Here is a 23,160-nt window from a genome sequence, read left to right on the forward strand (position 1 = left end):
CTGTATTCAAATTGTATAAAACCCATAAGGTCTTTGCATTTACTAAATCGATTGCAAACCAAAATGAACACCATATGGAGATGTTGGATCACATGTTCAACCTCAAGAGGAGACTAGAGATAGACTGATATGTTTTTTTCAGGGCCGATACCGATACCGATTATTAGTAGTCAAGGAGGCTGATAACCGATATTTGGAGCCGATATTCATTTGCAGTAAAAGTGAAAATATTGGCATCAAAATTTTCAATAATACAAACTCCAACACTTAACTTTGTTTAAATGCCTTTAAGCATATGTTTATTAAACAAACAAACAAAAAGCGCAGGGAGTTCCCAGGGTCAGCAGCATCTCTTATAAAGTTAACTGAAAATGTAAATAAATAAATAAATAAATAACTTCCTGAAGTTTTATAAAGTAAATAAAACAAAGTTAAATAAAATTTGCAAAGAAATGAACTTTTTCTCCTCTCCGCCGTGTGTGTGAGCATGCACAGCTTTCACTGCTGATTGGCTGTTATCCGTGCCATGGCTCTGCGTGTAACCAATCAGTGCTGTGGGTGGGACAATGCTGGAGACAGAGTAGTGACTGCAGACAGAGAGGCGCGGCTGCATCAGAGCCAAAATAACCCCGTTTTAAATTGATATCTTATCGGCTGCGGATTTTAAAAAAAGGCCGATAATCGGCCCGGCCAAATCGGTCTATCCCTAGAGGAGACCCAAAGACTTCTTTGTTAAATAGCTGAATAGCCTTTAGAAAAGCATGTCTCCCCATCATAGACTATATATAAGCAGGAGATGTAATCACTGTGAAGTCACCCATTGGTTTGTTACCGCCTGTTTGAAGCCATGAGTTGGTATTTAGCCGTCACTATGTTGGTCTTTTGGAACCAGAAGTGACTGCTTTTGGACAACAACGTGGCCAAGCATTGTTACACCGCTATCCTGTAACCACGCCCCAAAGCATACCCTGGTTTACTCTAAATGGGACAATTTTTTATAAAAAACTAACATCTTGATGTCTCGAAAAAGACTTGAAAAGAGCAATTAAGAGCATAAACACATGTTTACTGAAAATGTTTACAGAGGCAACAAATCAAGTGAGAAATTGGGTTTCATTTTTTCATCTGGTTTCATACAGTTGAACTCGTTATTGCAACATAGGGAGTCTTCACCGGCTGGCCATAAGAAAGAATGCAAATTAAAGGCACTTGCGCAAAGTGCACCTATATATTCCTCCAAATTTCCTTACATCAAATACAATTTAATTGCTCAATCACAGAAATATTAATGATTCCAAAAGATCCCGTTTACACATCAACATGTGTGAGCAAAGACAATCAGAACAACCTTTTCTACTCTTGTATAAGTTGTTTCGAAGTCAAAAGGCTGAGTAACAACAATGCATCAACCTGACACTGGGAGCTCATGGAACCACAGAAAATAAATGTTTGCACATGTTGGCTGTATTCCCTCATGCAAGTGTAAAGAGTCTGTCTGTTTGCATGTTCACGTGCGTCAGTGTTTGAATGTATGTAGATATTTTTAGCACTGAAGAGCCTCTGGATGCAATTACAAGCAAGTATAGCTCATCAAATAGAGTGGAATCCATGTGTTAGCAGAGAGCGGGGAGGCTTAGGGCCCCATCTGTATGTATACAAAGACAAGTATAAGACAAATGTGTGCAATCAAAACAACACTGTCAAGAAAAGTGATGTGTCTGAGGACTGCCTCACATACAGTATCAGTGTCTAAAGACTACAGTCAGATTCACGGGACAGTGAAGAACAAAAAGGGATCAAACTGAACTCAACTACTTATATTGCTTATTTTGTCCTGGCACAAGGACCACCAAGGTTTTTCCTGGGTGGTACACAAAGGTCAAGATGAAAGGCCTTAATGACAATATACAACCCTGACATTGTCAGGCCTTCTTATGTATGTTACTGCCCTATAATTGATTCTGCATGGGCTCCTTTGCTGACTCTCCTTGGCTCTGAGCCCGGTATTGCTGCCTTAGTTGTGCCTGACAGCAGACACAGTGCAGAGGCTCTGTAATGTTTTATGCAGGGACATAAGGATGTGGCTTTGAGCCAGGAAAAGATCCCAGCGACCACCATCTAAGAAGAAGAAAGCTTTAAGATCTAGTATCTCTCAGGAGACAGGAGGATGGAAAGGAGAAGTTTAGAACATATTTGGCATTTTAATACAACCTCAGGCCGTCTTCTAATAAATAAAACAGTGGTGTAATTTAACCTCTCCTCACCATGACAGGGAAACTCAAGTCGAGTCTCTGATGACTGAGATGATTGAGTGTTCTTGACGTAACACAGTTAAAAACTGGAGTAATTTGAGGTTAAAGAAGTCAGGCAGAGAATCTCAGAGGTCACAGACGTAGAAAGTAGAACCTAAACTTACAATCTTGCGAGAACACATTTATATCTTGGCACACACGCCGTCATAAATCACTTTTGTATATACTGTACTCCCAACACTGAACTCAGAATGAACTCTGAACATGAAATATGTGTGTGATAGTGAAGCGATCCTGTACTTCAGCTCCTGGGCCAAAAACAGAACAGCGTGACATCAAGGGAGGGAAGCGAGGAATCGTCTGTCTGATGTGTGTGTGTGTGTGTGTGTGTGTGTGTGTGTGTGTGTGTGTATTACTGTCTGTGCTCGAGTGTCCATTTGATTGTGCACTGTAACTAAGTGCTTGCACTTAGAGGGCTTCCCTGTATAAGTGTGTTTGTCTATACTGTGTGAATTAAAAAATACCTCCTTGATAAGCTCACCAGTGTTTCGTAATGTTAGTTTGTGCACCCTTTTATACGACAGGCAATACTTACTGTATCTTTGAAACATGGTTTTGCATGTAGACAATTCAATTTGCAACCACCATAGAGGTTTACAGTTTTTCATAGATTACTACTATTTTTTTGCCTTGCCTCTTTAACACTCATACTGTATTTCAGCAGCTGAAACATGATAATCTCATTATACAAAAATATTTCATCAAATAGAGCTATAAACTAGGGATGCATGACTTTATCTGCACGTTATCTGCAGATAATGGCTTGAAAATGACATATCGGCATCGGTAGATATTGGGCGACGCCTGCGAGCTAGTTCAGGCAGACAACTTGAGCTGCGCTGATTTAATAATTGCTATGCGTCACTTCCACAGTCACCTGACAACACTTCCTCCCAAGTGGCGGTCTATTTCAGCTGCATGATTTCTGGGCTCTCCCTCTGCTCTCTTACTGCCATCGCTGCCCTGAACCAGTACTGCGCTCTTACTTTCAGCCCCACTACCACCCCAGCAGCCACCTGCAGGCTCCGAATAGGAGGTTTAAGATATTATCTCATCGGCTCCTCGACGCCAAACACAAGCTGTGTTCTGCTGCTGCGATAAACATTTCAAACTGTAACAACGTGAGTTGTCTGACTGAAATGTCATTTATATGATATTTTCCGCCGATAAAACAACGCTTCAATTCTGCCTAAATGCTCGATGGTTCCCTAAAAAAGCTTGACGTAATGCTATGACATTAACTCGACGCGAGTGAGCGCGCGCACCACGCCTATTCCATCAAGTGTGAAGAAGGGTGCAAGATTTCTGCGGTATGGCAGTTTTTCAAAGTTTCCGAAAGGGACTGGTTGATTTCATTTCATGTAATTGTTCTGTGCAATAGGTAAAATTTGCACTAGTTGCGACTATTGTCAGGATTGTTTCAGGGAGAGCATCATCCAAGCCTGTCTGAGTTGTATGAACATTACAGTTTTATTTGAAAGAAAATGTTACATACAAATAAATATGGCATTCTGTACATAACCTTTAAGTTTAAGTAGTTTTCTTATATTGCCCAGTGAATGTGCACATTTTAAAAAGCACTGTTATTTCTGCATCTGCCAGTGGGCCGCTACAATAAGAGTAGGCATGATATCAATTTCACTACAGGGGAGACTTGATGTTCTCTGCAATTATGTGGAAAAAAACATGTGCCTGATATATCTGTATCGAAATCGGCAAAAAGGGTTGGGAAATATTGGCATATCGGATATCGTGCATCCCTACTATAAACTCTGCAATGAGAAGCTTTAGAGGAAGATGCTCCTGCGGGGTGGATTGCCAAAGATCAAAAAATGAAAATAGACCAGGCAGGGATATCATAACTATGAACTTCAAGGCAAGGTGGCTTTTTCCTTTTCAGATAGACCACTGAAAATGTGTATTAGTGTGAGAATGGGCACTAGATTATGAAGTTCATATCATTCAGAGTCATTAGACTACTGGCAAAGTATCAGATAATTAAGTACCTAGAGGAGTGAGAGAGGGAAATGAAGTCCTTTTCCCAGATGATTTTGTTAAACTGCAGAGTCAAACTGATAACTAGGCATAGGGACAGTCCAAAGTGTTTTTTTTGTGCTTCGCTGCATTATGTCGCAAGAAATTATCAATCAGGAAACACTTGTTAGCCTGGGATGCAAATGATTAAACATTTAGCTATGCAGTTACATTAAGCATTGGTGCCTGTGGTGTCCAGAGAGAAACACAAGGTAGGCTCCAAAAAGAAGTCCAGCCATACCCTTCATTCATACCCAAACCCAGGCCTGCACATCAAATACGTCAGGTAAGCAATAACGCTTTATTTGTCTGCACTTCTTTCTAAATAATAGATTCAGACTGGTGTGGTTTCAGTTTCCAGTGAAAAGAAAGTGAGGTCGCTATAAATACACCATCTTGTTGTCAGATAGATAGTTATAGTGTGTGTCTGACATTAGCTGAGAAGTGTGCCTTTTTGCGTTCTCTTCTTTGAGCTCTCTACAGGTGACACCACAGAAATCTGACAAACCACTCCGGCAATGTTCGGCTTGCTTCCTCAGTTTCTCTTGCTCAAGATAGAGAAGTAAGAAAGGGGAAGTTATATTCAAGGCTACTGGGTTGTAAATGTTCACATTCATTTTAAGATGTCTTGGCTGAGATAAGAAAGACATGCTGTGATAAAGTAGCACTAACAATTGGGTTCATTTCAATGAATAAGAGTAGAATTGATTCAGCCCATTGAGTCTTTAATAAACAGTTAAGCAGGTATGTGAATGCCAGATCAACAAATATGTTAACAGTGTAAACCATGGAGTCCTAACTGAACTACAGGCCTACCTTGTTCTTGCTGTTTGCTGGCAGCAGCAGCTTTCTGGGCCGGTGAGTAGAAGGCAGAGAGGACACTGAGGGAGCTGACCAGCTGACTTTGAATAGAGCTCATTTTGGAAGGACCAGGCTTCCCTGCTGGTTTCCCTGTTGTTGCTGCAGGGACTGCTTTCCCTGCAGGCTTGGCTGTTGCTCCTTTCCCAGCCTCTGCTCTTTTCCCTGCCGTCTGTTTCTGTGTGCTGGGAGTCTCCTGCTGGCTGGCCGTCTGTTGGGCTGCAGAGCTGCTCCCCAGCTGTGCCCACTGCTCCCCCAGAAGGCCTGTTAACCGGGTTACGACTTGGCCCAAAGCCGCAGGCGATGTTGGTGACTCACTGGAACCTCTGCGAGTAGGCTGGGCCTCAACGCTGTCTTTACGTGCGGCTTGAGCTTCACTTGAACCACGACATTGGGCCGCTTCTCCGGAGCCTCTACGGGATGCCTGGGCCTCAACAGAATCCCGACGCAAAGCTTGAGCCTCACTTGAACCTCGTCGCAGGGCTGCTTCACTAGAACCTCTGCGGGGTGGCTGGGACTCGCCAGAATCTCGACGCGAAGCTTGAGATTCGCTTGAACGACGCCGGGCTGTTTCACTGGAGCCCCGGCGAAGGGATTGTGTCTCGCTGGCTTCTTTGTGAGGGGGTGGAGTCTCACTTGAACTTTTACGAGAACCCTGAGGCTGAGGCTGGGTGTCACTTGAGCCCTGGCGAATTGTGCGGGTCTGGGTTTCTCCTGGTCCACGACTAGGAGGTTGTGATACATTGGATCCCTTTTGAGTGGCTTTAAGCTCTTTGGAGTCCCGTCGGGTTGCATTGGTTTGAGACTGAGACTGCGGCTGGATTGATTTGGGACGGGTTCGGACTTCACTGGGGCCTGGTGATGGGCCCTGAGTCTGAGTCTCAGGTTGTGATTGAGGCTGCTTCTCCCCAGACGGCTTCTTTGCAACGGTGTCCTGCTCAACCTGAGATGGCGCTGGGGCTGGTTGTTTAACCTGTGGTTCACAGACTTGTGTTGGGGTTTTGTCCTCGAGCTGAGGTTGACCCTGTACCTGCACCTGGGGCTGGGTTTTTGTTTGCGATTGGGGCTTCTGGGCTTGAGTTTCACTGGAACCCCTGCGAGGTCGCACGGGTGCAGCCTGAGGTTGAGGAGGTGGCGGCTGTACCTGCTCTGCTGAGGACTTTCGGCCTCTCTGGGGTCGTACAGGAGCTGCTGCCTTTTCTGCTTCTACTACAGCCCTGTCAGTGACCACGGTTTCTTTGACTATTGCACTCACAATCTCACCATCTGCTGTTTCTTTCTTCTCTACAGTCTCCTGTGGAATCGGCGGTGTTTCAACAATATCTGTTACTTCACTTTTTGGGGCCATCATTTCTTTTTTGTCTGAGTCATTCTTTGCCGTAACCTCTTCAATCTTAGATTCAGTACTTTCTGCTACCGCAACAGATGGACTAGCAAGGCCTTTATCCTGGCTTACAATATCTGAACTTACACTTTGTTCAACTTTGTTTCCTATTACTGAACTCTCAGGGACGACTTTTACAACCGCGCTTTCCCTGTCTCCAGTATCTCTTTGTACTCTTTCATTTGCCTCAGTCTCTTCCACTCTCTCATTGATCACATCTTCTAGCCTTTCACTTCCTGTATTTTCCCTCACTTCATTCTCTGCCTCTGCATGTCTGGCTGGATTGTTCATCGGCCGCCTGTCCATCTCCGTCCCAACCTGCTGGTCTATCCTTTGTGCTACCTCGGTCTCTGTTACCCTATCCACAGTGTCCACTCTTTCTGTCTCTGTACCCCGGTCTACACTGCTGGCCCTTGGTCTGTGGGGATGGTTTGTTGCTGTCTCTCCTTCTGTTTCTGTGACTTGGTTTACTCTTTCCGCTACGGGTGTCTCAGTCATCTGATCCTGAGTGGGGATCCTCTCAGTGACTGTGCCTCGTTCCATGCTGTTCGCTCTGGGTCTTGGTGGGCTCACAGTAGCAACTTCTGCCTCCATCTCTGTTACCTGCTCCTGAGTCTGAATTGTAATAGTCTCTGTTCCTTGATCTACACTTCCACTCCTGGGTTTTGGTACACACACTTCAATACAGATTCTATCTGTATCTGTTCCTTGATCTACTGTACCAGGCGATTCTGTCTCTGTCTCTTGGTGTGAAACATCCACTCTCTCTGTCTCTGTCCCTGTGTCAATGCTCTCTCTTCTTGATCTGCTGTCTGGCTCTGGAGTACACACCTCCACCCTCATTCCCTCACTCAGTTGTAGTATTTTCTCCTCTTTTACCTTGTTTTCCTCTAATTGTTCTTTCAAAAGAGAGTTAGTTCTCTCCAGTTCTTGGCTAGCTTGAGTAAGATTAGCCTCCAGTGCCATTAGCCTCTCCCGTAGCTTTTTCGTACTGTCTGACTCCTCAAGTTTTCCGTCTTCTGCTGCACTGCTGTCTTGAATGCTGCTAGTCTCTGAGTCTTTTAAAGCCACCACAAGGGATTTTAATTCCTGTCCTACAATGTCCTGTGATAGCTTTTGCACTGCATGCTCCAGTGGACTCTCTAATGTCTCTTTTTGTTTATCGACTTTTTCTGATGGCTGCGTTTGTTTCTCTGATTCCTTCTCTGATGACACACCCATTTCTCCTTCTGTTAGGGAACTCTTCACAGATTCCTGATTTGTTTCCTTCTCTTTTGGTAACACTCTACTTTTCATAGTCACAACTTGTTTCTCTGTCCCTGTTACTGGCTTTGCTAGCACACGGTCTGATGCTTCTACACTTCCAGTGGGTTGAGTCGTCAGAGCTAACTTGAGTCCTTCTGAAGGCCTATGTCCGTGTGGTCGAGCGTGTGTCCCAGAATCAGAACTTGGTACTGTTGTAGAAGATGATGTGGAAAGCTGGGCCTTGGTCTGTGCTTGGAGCTGAAGCAGTAACTTCTCCCTCTCCTCCCTCAGTGAGCTGATTTGAGCCTTTAGTTCTGGGATGGTTTTGACCTGCTCTTCAAGCTCTCTGACACGCTTCAGTGCCACTGTGATCTGCTGGTGAAGCCCGGTCCGATCCTGGGGAACACACCGTCTCTCTGTTACGTCAGGTGATGCACGGAACATGTTCTCAGTTGAACCACTTTCTGGTGTTCCAACAATACGGTCAGGACTGCTTGAATCGGACCCTTTCCGCTGCTGAAGGGTGATCGGCATGCTTGATGCTCGGAGCAGGTTCGGCCGACCTTGAATCCCTCCACTTTTCTCTTCAACATCCCGAGCCCCAGCTCCTGCTTCATCTCTGGGCTTAGGCAAAACATAGCCACTTCCCTGACTGGCTGTCACTCTGCTGCTCTGGCTGGAAGTTCCCCCTTCACTTGCCCTAAAGTCAAATATCTGTTGGACCTCTGTCACACGTGATTTAGGCTTGGGCCCCAGGGTGGAAGTCCCAGACCAGGCGATGTCTTTTTCCTTGAGGACAGGCCGGGCCCCATGCCCAGGAAGGCTAAAATTTCTGGGAAGAGTGCTGAATTTGGGTGGGCCCTTGATCCTGCGCTGAATGTGGACCCTTTTGATGGTATTGCCTTTTTCAATATCGTCAACATACTTTAGGAAGTCTAGGTCCAAGTGGAAGCCATAGGGAGTTTCCACTGAGTAGGGCAGCTGCTTCCTCTGAACACCGCCCTCAGTGGCCTTGGTCTGAAAGCCGTTGGCTGAAAGGATTAAACATTAAAAAATCAGTCAATCAATGAAAACCTCTTCTCTCACTTCTATGTATAATAACAATTACCATAATTATAGTAAAATTAAACAACTAAAATCTATTGATCTGCATAGTTTCTTGATAAAGTGAGCATGAACCAGATCGCAGATTTTCATCAGCATTATCTCAGCCTGTTGTACAGACAGGCTGTACTGTGCTGCACACATGGTGCTTCATTATGTAAAACCATATCACTTACTGGGAAGTAATTATCATGCAGTGATTGCGCCAAAACAAACTAATCAACATGCAAAATGCTGCTCATGCTGTGTCAACTTATGAGACAGAGGGCGGTTATCACCTGAAGGAAATGAATTATTTGGTGCTTTTGCCATATACACAAAGAAGGAGTTAAATGTTTAAACCTTAACAACAAATAACATGATTACAAAAAAAAAACTGACAGTGCAGAACATGACTAATAAATGTTCTTTAACAGTTGCGAAAATTCAGAAAAACACTTTTTTCTGACACAACAAGCCAGAAACAAAAGGGGACTGTTTAAATGCTTATTGACACTCACCACTTTTCTTGTCCATCATGGGAGGCAGAGTTCTCAGTCATCGACTTGTGTTTGCTACAGTGGGAGCTGGCAGCCTGGATAAAACAGAAATGAAAGAGCTTAGTGAGAAACTGAAATATTAACTATCACCTCCGCTGAACGGGACTGTTCTCGACATTCTGCCGTGTCTAATTCTCTTTCATGAGAATGACAGATCTGTGAAATCAAATGAAAGACGAAAAACACAAAATGCTTCTTCTCTGAGATGACAGGAGAAAAAACATTTGCCTTTCTGAGATAAGACATTCAATAAGTTATATAAGAACATACTCTAGGCTTGGCTAGGTTAAATGGCAGTATGGTGATGTATGTCCAACAGTGTTTAGGCGAGGTAAACAGTATATAGAAGGACAGCAGTTCTGAGGGTTACAGCGAGGTGAGGAAATACTTTTCAATTATCATGCTCATATTCAGCTTTAAATGTAAAGTAATAAGGTCACTATGCAGTTAATTAATGTGCAGTCTACTATACCAAGCAACAGCCAAAATGAAAGCACACTGAGAGGAAAGGCAGTGCCATTTCGCCCATTAACTTAATTTCATTTGCCTTGCTGAGCCAAACCTTTAGAAGCCACTTAAAGTCAACACAACCCTGGACAACACATTCCTTTTGGTACCACTTTGCATCATTTGTTCCAGCTGGAGAGGCCAAGAAACCAGCGCCTCATTTCTTTACAATGAGCTTACTTAGGAGTGGAGGTAAGTGAGATGGAAAACAATTCAGCAAGGGGGAGTCAAAACTTTTAAGGGCTTATATAAAGCTTCCTAATAAAATATCCTATAATGAAACCCAGGCAGGTCGCCGGGGCTTGAGTGGGCCGCACAGTTCAAATCCATATTAAATGAACATTCATGCCCTCGCAGCCAAATATCAACTTTAAGGCATTTTAACAAATAGGCGCGCATTATTCATGCAATTTCCATGCAAATCTGTGTCACTGGAGAACATATCTGCAATGTAGAAGACACAGCACGCAAGTGCCTGCAGCTCCGGTTCGATTGGAATTGTAGTTCAACTTCCCACATGTGAGGCAGTTCAGAGGTCTTATTTAGCATTTGTGTTATTTTTAGTAGCAGGATATGCAGAAGATTTATTGGAACAGATATTAAAGATGGAGGGGTGTCTTTTTTTTAACACTATACACTTATATAATGTATTTTATTATGCCCCTGGGTTAACAGTGAGTGTTGCGACTGACGCTATATTTTAATGCAAATAGCCTTAATAATGTGACAGTGCTGCCTATTTCATGGAGTTTTCCTCCGTCATTTTCTTTCCTATTTGATGCCATTTTCACTCTCAAAGGAGATAAAAGGTCTTGAGGGATTAAGGAAACACGGTCTCTAAAGAGGCAGTTTTCCATTTGAAATGGCTGCTTTGATGTGACAAAGAATGGGAACACGCACCTCCAAATCGTATCTTCCTTTCAGAAGTTTGTCTGAAAAAAAGTCATTTAAAATCTCAACAAATCACTTTTTTCTGCAGCAATTCAAACTAATCAAATGTTCAACTGACTGGTACCTGCTAAGTCTCTTACAGTCTGTTTGATGTGACGGAGCAACTACAATGATTGATTACAGTAAAATTGTTGTAGCAAAATTGAGGTTTGTGTGCCTGTACAAACAGTAGCTTATAGTTTGAGTGAGTGCATGCAGTAGTCCACAGGGTGAGCTGTGTTGTGCAGTGCTGAGTGGGGACATATTGCAAGGCAAGCATTACATGAGCTGGCAATGTAATCAATCAAAATGACAGCCAGTCCACCCAGGGACCTAAACAGGAAGTGTGACAAGCTGTGTTTGTCCCCTCTACTGTCTTCACAGATTGAGCCTCAGTAATGACAGAACTGGTGACCGGGAGCAGAATTGTTGTCTCTGTTACAGATGAACGGATATAAACACACACACAAATGGAGAGACAGACACACACACACACATCAGCTGACTGACAGCCTCTGAACAGGATCTGACACCGTGTGAGCGCTACCATGGCAACCATTCTTCAATCCACTACTTCTGCATGTCCCAGGAGTGATGAGAGCACAGGCACTCCTGACTCCTCCTGACGCTTGGTGCGGCTACGATAGGCTCGCTGTCCTTAAGGCCTAATTAGACGATTTGGGGAGCAGAAGAATGCTGCTCGTAATTGGGAAGTACAGGCAGACCCCCCCTGGCAATTATGCACAGTGGGCAGGCAACAAAACCCTCCCTAATTAGATCATTACTGGAACGGAGAAAAGTTGGAGAAAATGGAGAAGGGGACAGAAACATGGGAGGTCAAAAAAAGGGGTAAAAATAGACATAGGGTGGAGAGTAAGAGGGGAAAGATATGGAAAAAAGAACTACTATGGACTGTGAAAGAAAGAAATGAGAGGGGCAGAGGCGACAGAGAACACGATGCAGTGAAAATAATTTCCACTGTAGCAATGAGCGACTTCACAGAACTGTGAGGAATTTCCCTAATGAGACACCGTCTACCTGACCTTCGCTGCAGTTGTGATAATTTTTCTTTTTAAATTTTCCTCTTTTAATTAAAGTCCCTCTTAATCCTTGAGCGGCTAATGAAGGCCTCAGAGTCACAGAAGAATCGTGTTGAATTTGGTGAACTTCAGCAGAGTAATTTAGATGATTACCATGAATAATAACAGTGTGTAAACATCCATTTGCATGGGATTGCATAAATGTGTGTTATTGCTGCAGATTATCCAGTTATCCCGTTTAGGTTAGTGATTAAATATTTGAAGCCCTGGATGACACTGATGATGCACAATCCACACCGGATTACAGGCATATTGACTGTGCTAGGCTAATCCAAATTGATAGCGTTTGCTACAGGCTACACGAGGCTAAAAGAAGCCACGGGTCTGTGTCCAAAGCTCTGTTTACGTATGTCAACTCTAATTTAGTCACTCTCTTTGTCAGTGTTTGTTGTGTGTGCAGCTTAAATTGCTTACACTGTGGAGCTTTATATGTTGTCTGCTTTGAGTCACTGTGTTTGAACAGGAAACGCACTGCAAGTCTCACACATGCACACAACCCCTTAAAGGACACGCAGCTGTCTGTCGACACCAATGCAATAAGCATGACAGCTGGCCAAGAGGCGACGACATCGGTAATGTGGAGCCCGGAAGATAGGAATAATGGGAGTACATTAAATAAGCTCATGCTGACAGCCAGGCATTTAGATTTGTCATCAGCGCCGAAACCTTAACCTAAGTTACACATTCGTTTTGTGAGGCTAGTTTTGGATCAGAGACCCAGTGAAGCAGCCATGCTCAACGATGTATAGTAAAATTTCACAAAACACAGGGAGAAAACTGCTGTTTTAAACCTCTAAGAGTATCTGCAAGACCAGACTGACACTCCCAAGATGTCAAATATGGGAGCTTGGCCAGTGGCCCAGTGCCAAAAGATGAAAAGTCATTTCTGGATGAGATCAGGGTTGGATTCGCGCGTGAAACAAACAGTCTTTTAAGAATTTGACTTCTTTAGTTATAGAATATAAAAGAGTAACAAATACTTAAACAGAATCAGACTCAGAATCAAGTTTTGTACTGTTTCAGTGCAGAACAATTAACATATATGTAGAATAAAATAAGTAAAACGTTATTGCATCCTTTTTGCATGCAAAATGCAGAAATGTGTCTTTGGTAAGGTAACACAGTTACACAAGGTATTAATGGTGAATATTGAAGCGGCGGTTCAATTATAATATAAGGTGCTATGCGCAGAATTTTTTTAATGAATATTCCTCCACACAGGGACCTTTTTCTTCAAGGTAGATGCTGAAAGGGGCGGTTTAATGGATGGCTGTTGGCCTCTAAAATTTCCCACTTAGGCGTTGGGCTGCCTTTCCATGATGATGGGACAGATGAGTGTGTTTACAGCCGGTGATTATGTTGCAATATGCGATACATGTCATTTGGGTAACAAGCGCAAACCATTATCTTTTTTCCTAAACATTCACAAATAGTTTTGTTACCAAAGCCTAATCAAGTAGTTTTTATAAAAACCTGCGATCAGTGCGTCAACAACTGTAGCCTCTGTACATGGGGCGCTTGCTCGACCAACTGAGCCAAACCAGCAGCCCACCTGATCAAGTAGAATCTCCACCGTGCTAACAGGCTAACTGTAGTGTCGTACAAATGATGATACCTTCTTCTTCTCTGAGTTTTAATGGCGGTAGGCAAACCAGCTTAAAGGTGCATTACCGCCACCTACTGGACTGGCGGTATAGTGCAGTTACATCTCCATACATCATTGGCCTGATTTGCATAATCTTCCGCTGTGGAAACGCAGACAACAAAGGGCCACAGGAACCATTTAGTTCCTTGAAGAGAAGTTCCTGGAACGAAAGCACCTTATGACCAATATTCAATGTTAACCACATGTTTATGTTTACAAGCTTTATTGTGAAAACCAAACCGGGTCGATGCTTATTCATTATTGATAGCTTGACTTCTTTAACTTGAAAGTCTAACTGGACTTGACTGCAGACCCCTGTATTACCCCTGTACTTAGATCTTCATATTTTGAAGCTAAGGGCCACAGAGCTGCTGTGGTGCATTTTTCTGTCACTAAGATAAAGTAACGCAGATATTTCTTTCTGTGAGTTCTATTAAGCATTTGCAAACAGGCTCAAAGCATACAGAGATCAGAGGTCTCCATCCACTCAGAGTGTCACACGTACACACCACGCAAACAGAGATGTACAGAAAACGACTGCTGAGCAGACCTACCGAGGAGGAGGAAAAGCATTAATTGAATGTCATGGGTCATTACATTGGAGTGCCTGTATACTGGAGATTGAATTAGTCTCATAATATGACACAGAGCAGGCTTAGATAGGAGACAGGCCAGCAGGAAATAAGATTGGAGCGTGCGAGCAGGGGACAGGAGGTGGGCGAGAGAAAGTGGGTGAGAAAGTGGAAGAGAGGCAGAGATGGGAGTGGCAGCTGTACACACTCATATCTCAGACATGCAGGGCTGCTTTGCCGTTATGTTTCCCTCATTTTCAGCCCTCCTTCTGTCACTTTCTGTCTTGTACTCTATCTCAAAAAATTCCGCTTGAATACATTAGGGCTTCTTGTACACACTTTAAAGTACTGTACTGTGCAGCTGCGGCTGCAGCTCTGAACGTGAGTGCTCATCAGTTATACGAAAGCAGGAGTTAAGAGAGAAACACGCAAGACAGCAACAATAACAGGTCCCAAGTCCTTATCACAGCCCAGACATGGGACCTGCTATCTCTGTTTACCTTTACCCTGAGAATGGAGGCAGGACCATCCGGCTTCATAAGCCGACTCTCAGCCTAAGATAGACGCAAACAAATTCCAGCTAGAGCACAGGTGCAGACAAACACAGGGGCACAGATAAATCAACATGCAAAGTACCGAATGCTTCAGTTAAATGCCGACTGCAGCACAATCTTGAAGAAGTGCAATTTCAACAACCTAATTTAGGTGTTTCAAGGTAACATTTGTAGCCGTTCGAAGACATTTTTAAAGATAAAGTTATCGGATTAAAAAAAATCCAGCAGTTTAGAAGAACAGCAGTTTGTAACTTCAAGCGTTGCATCACCTACACTTGGTTTTGTTTGGCTTGCCTCACCAGGGAAATTAATTCAATCAGACACGTTTGCAGGATTTAAAAGCTTTCACTAAGCTGGTTTACCTCATTCGAATTAGAAGTTGTAAGCCAAGCAGGACCACAAACAGTAAATGTTCTGTGTGTGGAAAAAGCCTTTACACAGTGAACTGAATTATTTTGGTACTTTGGTATTGTTTTGTTTGTTTTGTTTTTGCCTTTTTGTTTTTTGGGTCACTTGCTATAAATGTGACTGCATTGAAATAGCAGAAGTGCAGCCTGTCCTGAGCTATTTTCAGACTATATTTCTTTGGAAAGAGGGAATAACAATATTTCTTCTGCACATAAGAGTTGGATTCATAAGAAATAAAATGCCCCGTTGCTGAATTCCATACACTCAGGACATTTGCTGCTATACAGACATACTTGGTCTAGTGTCACCAGTTGCTTATGGTAGCTAATGTTAGCAAACTTTAGTAGCATAACTTCCCAACTAATGCCTGGCCCACACTCAAAGATTTTTCAAATCTTAACAGATGTTGAAAATGTGAGAGAGCCCACACGATTACGCCAAAACAGCACACCACACACTAACAGATTCCATTCACCAACAACCAGAGCCCGACTCTCAAAACTGGAAATCTCGCAAAATCTCTCGCGTTCAAATGACACTTTAGACTAAACAAACATGGCGGACGACAGGCAGGAAGAATTGGTGATGATAGTTTTTGGACTTTTTACTGAAAGTTCAGCAAAAAAAAAAGAACAAACTGTGGATGAAGTGGTGCAGACGGTGCCAACATGGGCTGTACGTGTTACTTTATGCTCCCCGTTTGCTTTTGTCGCCATATTGTGCTTCCTTCTTCAGTCAGCTTGCGTCCTCATTGGCTATTGTTTCGTTCCAAATGACGATTCACAGACTGCGTGCTCGGGGTTCCCTCCCACACAACAGGATAACAGATCATTAATATTGAACATGTTTAGTATTTACGATTTAAAATCAGTGCAGCCACGACAGCCTTCCGAGCAGATCGGGGGAAGTAAGACCACTCTGAACAGACCTCACACCACATGAACATCATCTTTAGAACCATCAAAAAATCAGGACTTTGCTTACAATTGTCGGAAGGGCGGAGTCAGGCCCAAGATCTCCCCGATTATCTTGTAGTGTGTACCCCGCTTTAGTTTACGACTTTTATCACTTCTCTCTGTATTTTGTACCATTAGCAACTCCACTAATCCATGATCTATACTGCTTATCCTGCTCAGGGTTCAGGGCTGACACACAGAAACAGACAACCTTTCATGCTCACATTCACACCTACGGGCAATTCAGAGTCACCAATTAATCTAACTAACGAGCATGTCTTCTGGACTGTGGGAGGAGTGAACCCACGCATGCAAGGGGTGAATATGCAACCTCCACATCATAAAAAGACCCACTTCGTCCAAATTGGGATTCACACTAGGCACCTTCTAGCTGTGAGGCGACATCGCTAACCACTGCAGCCCACAATTAGCAGCCAAAATCTCACTCTAAGTATAACCTATGACATAATGTTACTATATTTACAAGGTTACATTAACTCTGTTGTAAGTTATCCATTTAATTCCCTCCCATTACAGCGACATTCCCTGTGATACAAGTGTTCAGTGTGCAGGACGCAGCTGACGGTGCAAATAGTTCAGTGCAGTGTGTTGCAGGTGTGGATGACAGTTTTGCATAATGACCCACTACAGCAGCACAGAGATGCTCCGACGCAGCGAGCTGGGAAAATTGAGGAAATTCACTGACAAGACAACTGGGAGCTGAAGAGTTTGTGATTGCTGATCCAGATTGAATAAAGGGCGCTTTAAGCATCCCGTTCATGAAGACAGAAAGCAGGAGACATTTATCTGAGATTTCAGAGCTCGGTGTGTGTGTGTGTCTGCTCTGCAGGAACAGATCAATCCCTCTGCTCCAAGAGCTATTTGAGAACAGTCTGGTCCAACTCCAGTCTAAGACTATCCCCGTCTATGAATAGTACATTACAAGAATACTGTACCATAGGATACATCTTCTGGGCCAATTTCCCTTTAATCTTCACTCCACTTCTGTCTGGAAGATTAGAGATCGTCCTGTCTCTAATCCAGCAGGATCTAGTCTAGTCCAGTTTGACAATGTCTGTATTCACAAGGGGGCAGATTGGTCCCTCTGTGCTAAACAACATCTGGCTTTCAACCCCAGAGAGAAAAGGAGAGGGGGAGCTTCTGTCTTTGGGCTTCATTAAACAGAGGCAAAGTCACTGTAAAGAGCTGCAGCGAGCAGGCTCTGTTATAGGAGAGGACACGCAGCCTGTTCTGTCAGAAACTGCAAATTAAGATTATGGGCTGTACTGGATACTCTTATAGAGAACCAATCTTTGAGGGGAACATGAATTGTAATCTTACTGAGATGAACAGATGTTGTCCTAAAGTACGGTTGGGAAAAATCGGGGGGGAAAAGAAGATAAAGAGTTAGTTACGTCCAGTTTTTGGCTGGTTATCAGTTATTTTTTAAGCCCACAGGAGACAAAATACAAACTGTCTGTCTGAGTAAAAATGTGTTATCACAGCTTTAGCTTACGCTAAACAGTATGTTCTGTTTCTTACTGCTAAATGGAATTTCTGTCTAAGCTCGGAGCAAACAATAGAGACTCATGCTTATACAAAAAACACAAAGACACCAAGAGGCACAAAGCAATGGCTTTAAAGCCTCTCTTTCTATTGTCTGGTGGTGAGTTTCCTTTGCCTCTGCATGAGGAAATTAGTTGTAAGAGCATCAAACACTACAAGGACGGAGGACACCACTAACATTCAGACAGATTCACAAGAATGAACAGGATGCATATGGAGGGTGACCTCCAATGTATCTGTCTGCTGCACAACTTGGAAAGTTCTGCAAATGTTGCAGCCAAATGTCAGTGTTGTGTTTCTTAGCAGCGTGAGAGAGCTATGCTGAGGGGAATTTAAAACATAAGGAGAACATCTGAATACGCCTGATCCTCTGATTTCCTGCATGTTAAAGACAAAAGTTTGGGAACACCCACAACTTCCAAGAGTTCACTGACAACATGTATGAGAGGTATAGCAATTCACCATAGGCAAACGGCTCTTTGATTGATCGGCAACTGACAAGACAACGCATAGTGAATAGCCTATACTTTACTGTAAGCTAGCTAACAACTGTTAGCTGGAAATTTTAGCCTTTCCTTTCATTTTCTGTGCCACTATCAAACATAAATATTAACAAGGAATTGAACCTCCTTGAATGCTAATGTTAGCTGTTGTTTAAAGTTACCAAATATTAAAGTAGCAATCTTGAGATCTCAGTTTCCTTCTCTTTGGCGGCACCTACTGTATGGCGATTAACAGTGATTAAATCATCTGAACATCTTTTCTGTGTTTGTTCAGCCATAGTAGATTACTGTTTACTTAACACTTGCAGAGACCGGAAAAGCAGCCGCTTAGCTCCGCCTACTCTCTCTGGCAGACCAACCACTGCTGGCTGATGGAAAACGCGTCACTAACTGGGCGCCGCTTGTGATACCCAGTCTGTAATGCTGCAAATGCAAAGGCTTAGGCTCAGTCACCGTTGTGTTACCTCATTCGACGATAGACAGTGACTTAACAGACATTTAGTTAAATGAAAATCTTCGAGATTATTACTTTAACTATTGTTTTAATGTTGTTTTAACTTTTAAAATGACCAGATGCCTGTCCAGATGTTCAGTTAGCAATTTCTTTTCATGTACTGATTACTAAGGAAGCCATTATGACAGCATGTTAGCTTCCCATACTAAGCAAAGGGGAAAAAATGGCTGCCGTGTGAATATGGTGAAAAGTCCACAAAGTTCATTTTTATTGTGTCTGCTTGACCTTTGCTATAGAATTTACATGCAGACCAAAATTGTGACTGTAAAAGTGTCATCATGTCTGCTTATATACATCAAAGTATAAACACTACTTTATACCCAGTCATATGAAATCTCTGCAATGTTAGCAGCTTTTTTAAGATACAAAATAAGTGACCAAAGTTATTGAGGGAGAAAGATTCTTTCAGCACAAGTGTTTCCTCCATGTTCCCTGTGTGACACTTTATCTGCATCAATGCGGACATGACCTTAACTTTACCCAACCCTGTCCTGCTTCTGCTTCATCTGACACAAGATAGATAACCTTTCTGCCATGCCCCCTCTGCAACTGTTCAACTGTCTATCGCCTCATCTCGTCATCCCTCCGTACCCAGAAAAAGAGCATCCTCCTGTTTCAGACTCCTCTTCTCACACCCTTTAGGGCTATTCCAGCACGAGGAACAGCTGCCTGCTTTCATTAGCAATAAAGGAAGTGACACACGCGTCTATTATTCAGTGGACCACACAGCCATCCCCTTCTAGCTAGAGCTACGTTAGCATTATGGCTACTTCCACTGATGGAAGTTAATGAGGGTAGGGAAGTAACTGGCACCACTAATTAGCATGTGGGCTATCTGACTATTCCTATGTCAACAGTAGCAGATGTTAAAAGGCGTGGAAAAGGATGGTGGCAAGAGATAAAATGAGCAGGGACAGTTGGAGATGGGTGGAAGAGTATGGCATGGCAGGAAGACAGAGAGATGGAAAAGAAGTGAAATGTAGGTCATGGAAAGTGCTGGAAAAAGAGACCGTTCTCACTCTCAAGACAGCTTGGTTGGCTGAACTTGAAAATATGATGCTGTACCATCATTTCCATTTATCTCCTCTAGCTTATTGTGACGATGGCGTTGAAGCTGGGTAACTATGAATCAAGAGCATGAACGCTGGCTTGGGGTACGCAGTTGGATCTAACGAACACAGAACTTTCAGCCAGGAGACCAGGGCCCGATTTCCATGTGAGACAATGTTAACTTCTGATTAAAGTCTATACTTTAAAGGAGCAATTTGCCCCTGGAAAAAGCCGCTGTCAGTCAAAGCTGGTGTTCTTTGTAGTCAATAGAAGCAATAATATTTGAAATTGGCGCCATAGCTGTGGAGAAAGTTCAAACAGCTTGTGGTTTCGCCCATTCTACATTCCTACAACACCCAGCATGCATTGCGCCCCTCCCTCTGAAAGGAACGGCCCAGCAACAGACGCTGGACTGAAATACTTCCATTTTCGCGGCAGGCAATGGCTCAGAGCGATACAGAAGCCAAAATACGACGAGAATATACCGGTGGATCGTCTAAAAAATCTTCAGGTCGGCAGTCTACATTTAAAACCTGACGATTCTGAACGAGAAGTGACAACGGAGGCAGCGTCCTAGATTGAGGAAGTGTAGTTTATCAAGCTCCCTGGCCCATTTCCAGGGCCCATTGGAGAAGTGGATAGCATCCAAATGCACAAAATTGCATTTTTTTCCCACCATAATGGCATCAGCTCCCCATTATAGTGATAGGACTGAGGTTGAAAATCGGCGAACTGGCCCTTTAAGACACATAACACATAAGTTACATAATGTAAGTAAGTTAAGTAGCGTACGCAAGTTGGTACTTAAAATTAAAACCCAAACTATGATCTTTCCCTAAACCTATCCAAGAAGTTTTACATAACCCAACTGTAGCCGTTTCACAACTTTAACCACATGCTAATGACTGTTTAATGTCCGGAGTCAAACGTTCGTTGGCAAGCTTTATTTTGAAAATCTACCCGATGATACTTATTTATTATTGCTTGCATAACAATTTTAATTTGAAAGTCTAACTGGGCGTTGCATGTTTATTAAAGATAACTTGTCCGTTGACCCCTGCACATTGGGCCACGGACCAAGCTGACGCATTTGATGAGTTGGGATTGAAGACATCTTGGAAAACAAGTGAGAAAAAGATGGGGTCAAAAGGAGATATGCAGTCATGGATAGAACAATGAGGGAACAAGGCAAAAGGAAGGAGAGATCTGTGAGGTGCAGGTGTGTTGTACCTTGCTGTAGAGCAGTAGATCACTTACACTTAGCCTACTCACGCTGACATGTCACATTACATCCCCATCCACACACTGAAACAACTCTCACACACACAAACGTCAAACATGCATAAAATATTCAAATACACAATATGAGCAAGTTTGAGCTCCTGTGTTAACACTCCAACGTAAACATGGATTATAAATAAATCTCTCCTTCCCCCTGCTCTGCTTATTAATTATCACTTTGAACGTACACAACCAAAGAGGGGAGTCAGACACACTCGCATGCAGTCAGGAAATTATAACACAGTCCATCAAACATGGAATTTGAGCGTGCAAGCACACAAACATGCATGCAGACAGAATACATCCCCACGCAGAGTCACACATATCGTGGTGATAAAGAGCCCGCCTGACACCAACTGAGTGTGAAGCCGTGCAGGCGATGGCGGTGCAGAACAGTCTGCAGAGCAGGCACAGCCACTCTGGGAAGAAATCAACACTTAGAAATTCACACTCTATTGATTTTAGCATGATGACAGCCCTGCAGCTCAGCTTCCGCTCGCACACACACACAGACAAACACACATACATGTTGAGAGAGCACACATTGGACATGTGGCATGCACATTCAAATACCACCTAGGAAAATATAGCTGGCTGATTTCCACACTGAGCAGCTCAATACTCATTTCACTGTGTTGCATGTGTGTGTGAGAGAAGGACTGAATGCACGCGTGTGTGTTGCCTGATTGTCGGCATGCTCGCTTGTTCCTCCCGCATTGTGTGAGGAGTGTAACATTCTGGGAACAGAAAAACACCACCCGGCCTCTCACACACAAATTCATACAAACACACCCACGCTATTTCTTTCGCGTTCACACTTTTTCCTCACACATCCCAGGCAAAAACCATGTGACCCCGTGTTCTACCCTGCAAAAAATAGACCGGGAGAAGAGGGAGGTGGGGAGTAGCAGAATGAAGAGGAGAAGATGAGCAATGAGAGGTAAACAAAATGGAATTAAGGCAGAAATAGAGGGAGAAAATTGTTAATGAGAGTGACAGAGAAAAAAAATAACGGGAGGTAGAGAGCAAACAAGACAAACATGGGAGGATGAGTCAGAAAAAGAGGAGTACATTCTCCTGGGGTGGTTGTCTCTCACCTTCCATGCAGCTCCTTTCACCTCCTGTCCTTCCTGTTTCTGTTTCTGTGAGTGCCACTGACCCTGTCTCTCTTCTAACCTCAGCACAGAAAGACAGAGAAAAAAAAAACAGGAGGGAGGAAGGGTGGGAAAGGGGTGGAGGTGTTGGCAGAGGTGGTGCTGAGGGGTGGAGGAAGGAGAGGAGAAAAAATAACACTCTAAAACATAAATGGACTCGAGGTAGAGCACACACACACATCAACAACCACGACACCTCTTTCAATACCACAGCAAAAAAAGTGCTAAGTGTACAAAACAGGGTCATTTTTTTTGTTACTTACTTATTTGCACTACTATTTAATTAAATGTAATGCTTATTGAACAATAATTAGCAGGATTTTCTCCTCATAGAACACAGCAGGCCACACGAAGAGTGCGCTGCTGTTGCATACAATAAATCTGGCACCTTCCCACAGGTGCGTGTGGAGGTGCTGAGATGTTAATTTGTTCTTTAAAATATAACTGCTTTCTAAAATTATATTTTATTCTTGATAAAACAGCTCACTCTCCTCACTCTTCTCCAGGTGCCCACTGCTGCTGTCTCTCTTTCGCCCGCGGCGGCTTCTGGTTGAAATCTGATAATAGATCTGTTTTTTTTTATTAACTTTTAACCAAGAATGTATGACTTAAAACACAAGGGATTGAAAAGTTTAAATGTGTCGATGAACTTAAAGTAAGTTTATTTCAAGTTTCTTAGAGTGGAAATAACCACAAGATTCATCATACATCTACTGCTGTGTGCATGTGTGTTTGTGGGATGTATGTACAGGACCTACCCTCCAGTGAACTTCATGCACCGATCTAATTATAACTGGAGGACTTAAAGTCAGCCCCTGCTGTGCTGCCACGGGGCCACACGAGGCCGGCTGTGACCAGGTCCACACTGGGTTAAAAATGCTTTTACAGACATCAGACCAGCCGTGCTGAGGTATCACGTCTGTGAAATGTAACGAGTAAACCCC

General features: G+C 43.3%; 1 protein-coding gene across 1 annotated transcript in view; it reads right to left on the reverse strand.

The window, feature by feature from the left end:
* Positions 1-23,160, reverse strand: part of kank4 (KN motif and ankyrin repeat domains 4) — a 91,159-nt gene that overhangs the window by 16,458 nt on the left and 51,541 nt on the right. Inside the window, exons 2-4 of the mRNA XM_069680322.1 lie at positions 9,438-9,511; positions 5,703-8,864; positions 5,163-5,528 (exon numbers count right to left, since the gene is read on the reverse strand). Of these exons, the coding sequence (XP_069536423.1) occupies positions 5,163-5,528; positions 5,703-8,864; positions 9,438-9,456 (3,547 nt within the window). The 5' untranslated portion in view covers positions 9,457-9,511. The remainder of the gene's footprint in view (positions 1-5,162; positions 5,529-5,702; positions 8,865-9,437; positions 9,512-23,160) is intronic.

The sequence above is a fragment of the Semicossyphus pulcher genome, unplaced genomic scaffold (genome assembly GCF_022749685.1).
Source record: "Semicossyphus pulcher isolate SPU_LCO1_2020_fin unplaced genomic scaffold, fSemPul1.0.p SCAF_4, whole genome shotgun sequence".
NCBI classification, from domain to species: domain Eukaryota; kingdom Metazoa; phylum Chordata; class Actinopteri; order Labriformes; family Labridae; genus Semicossyphus; species Semicossyphus pulcher.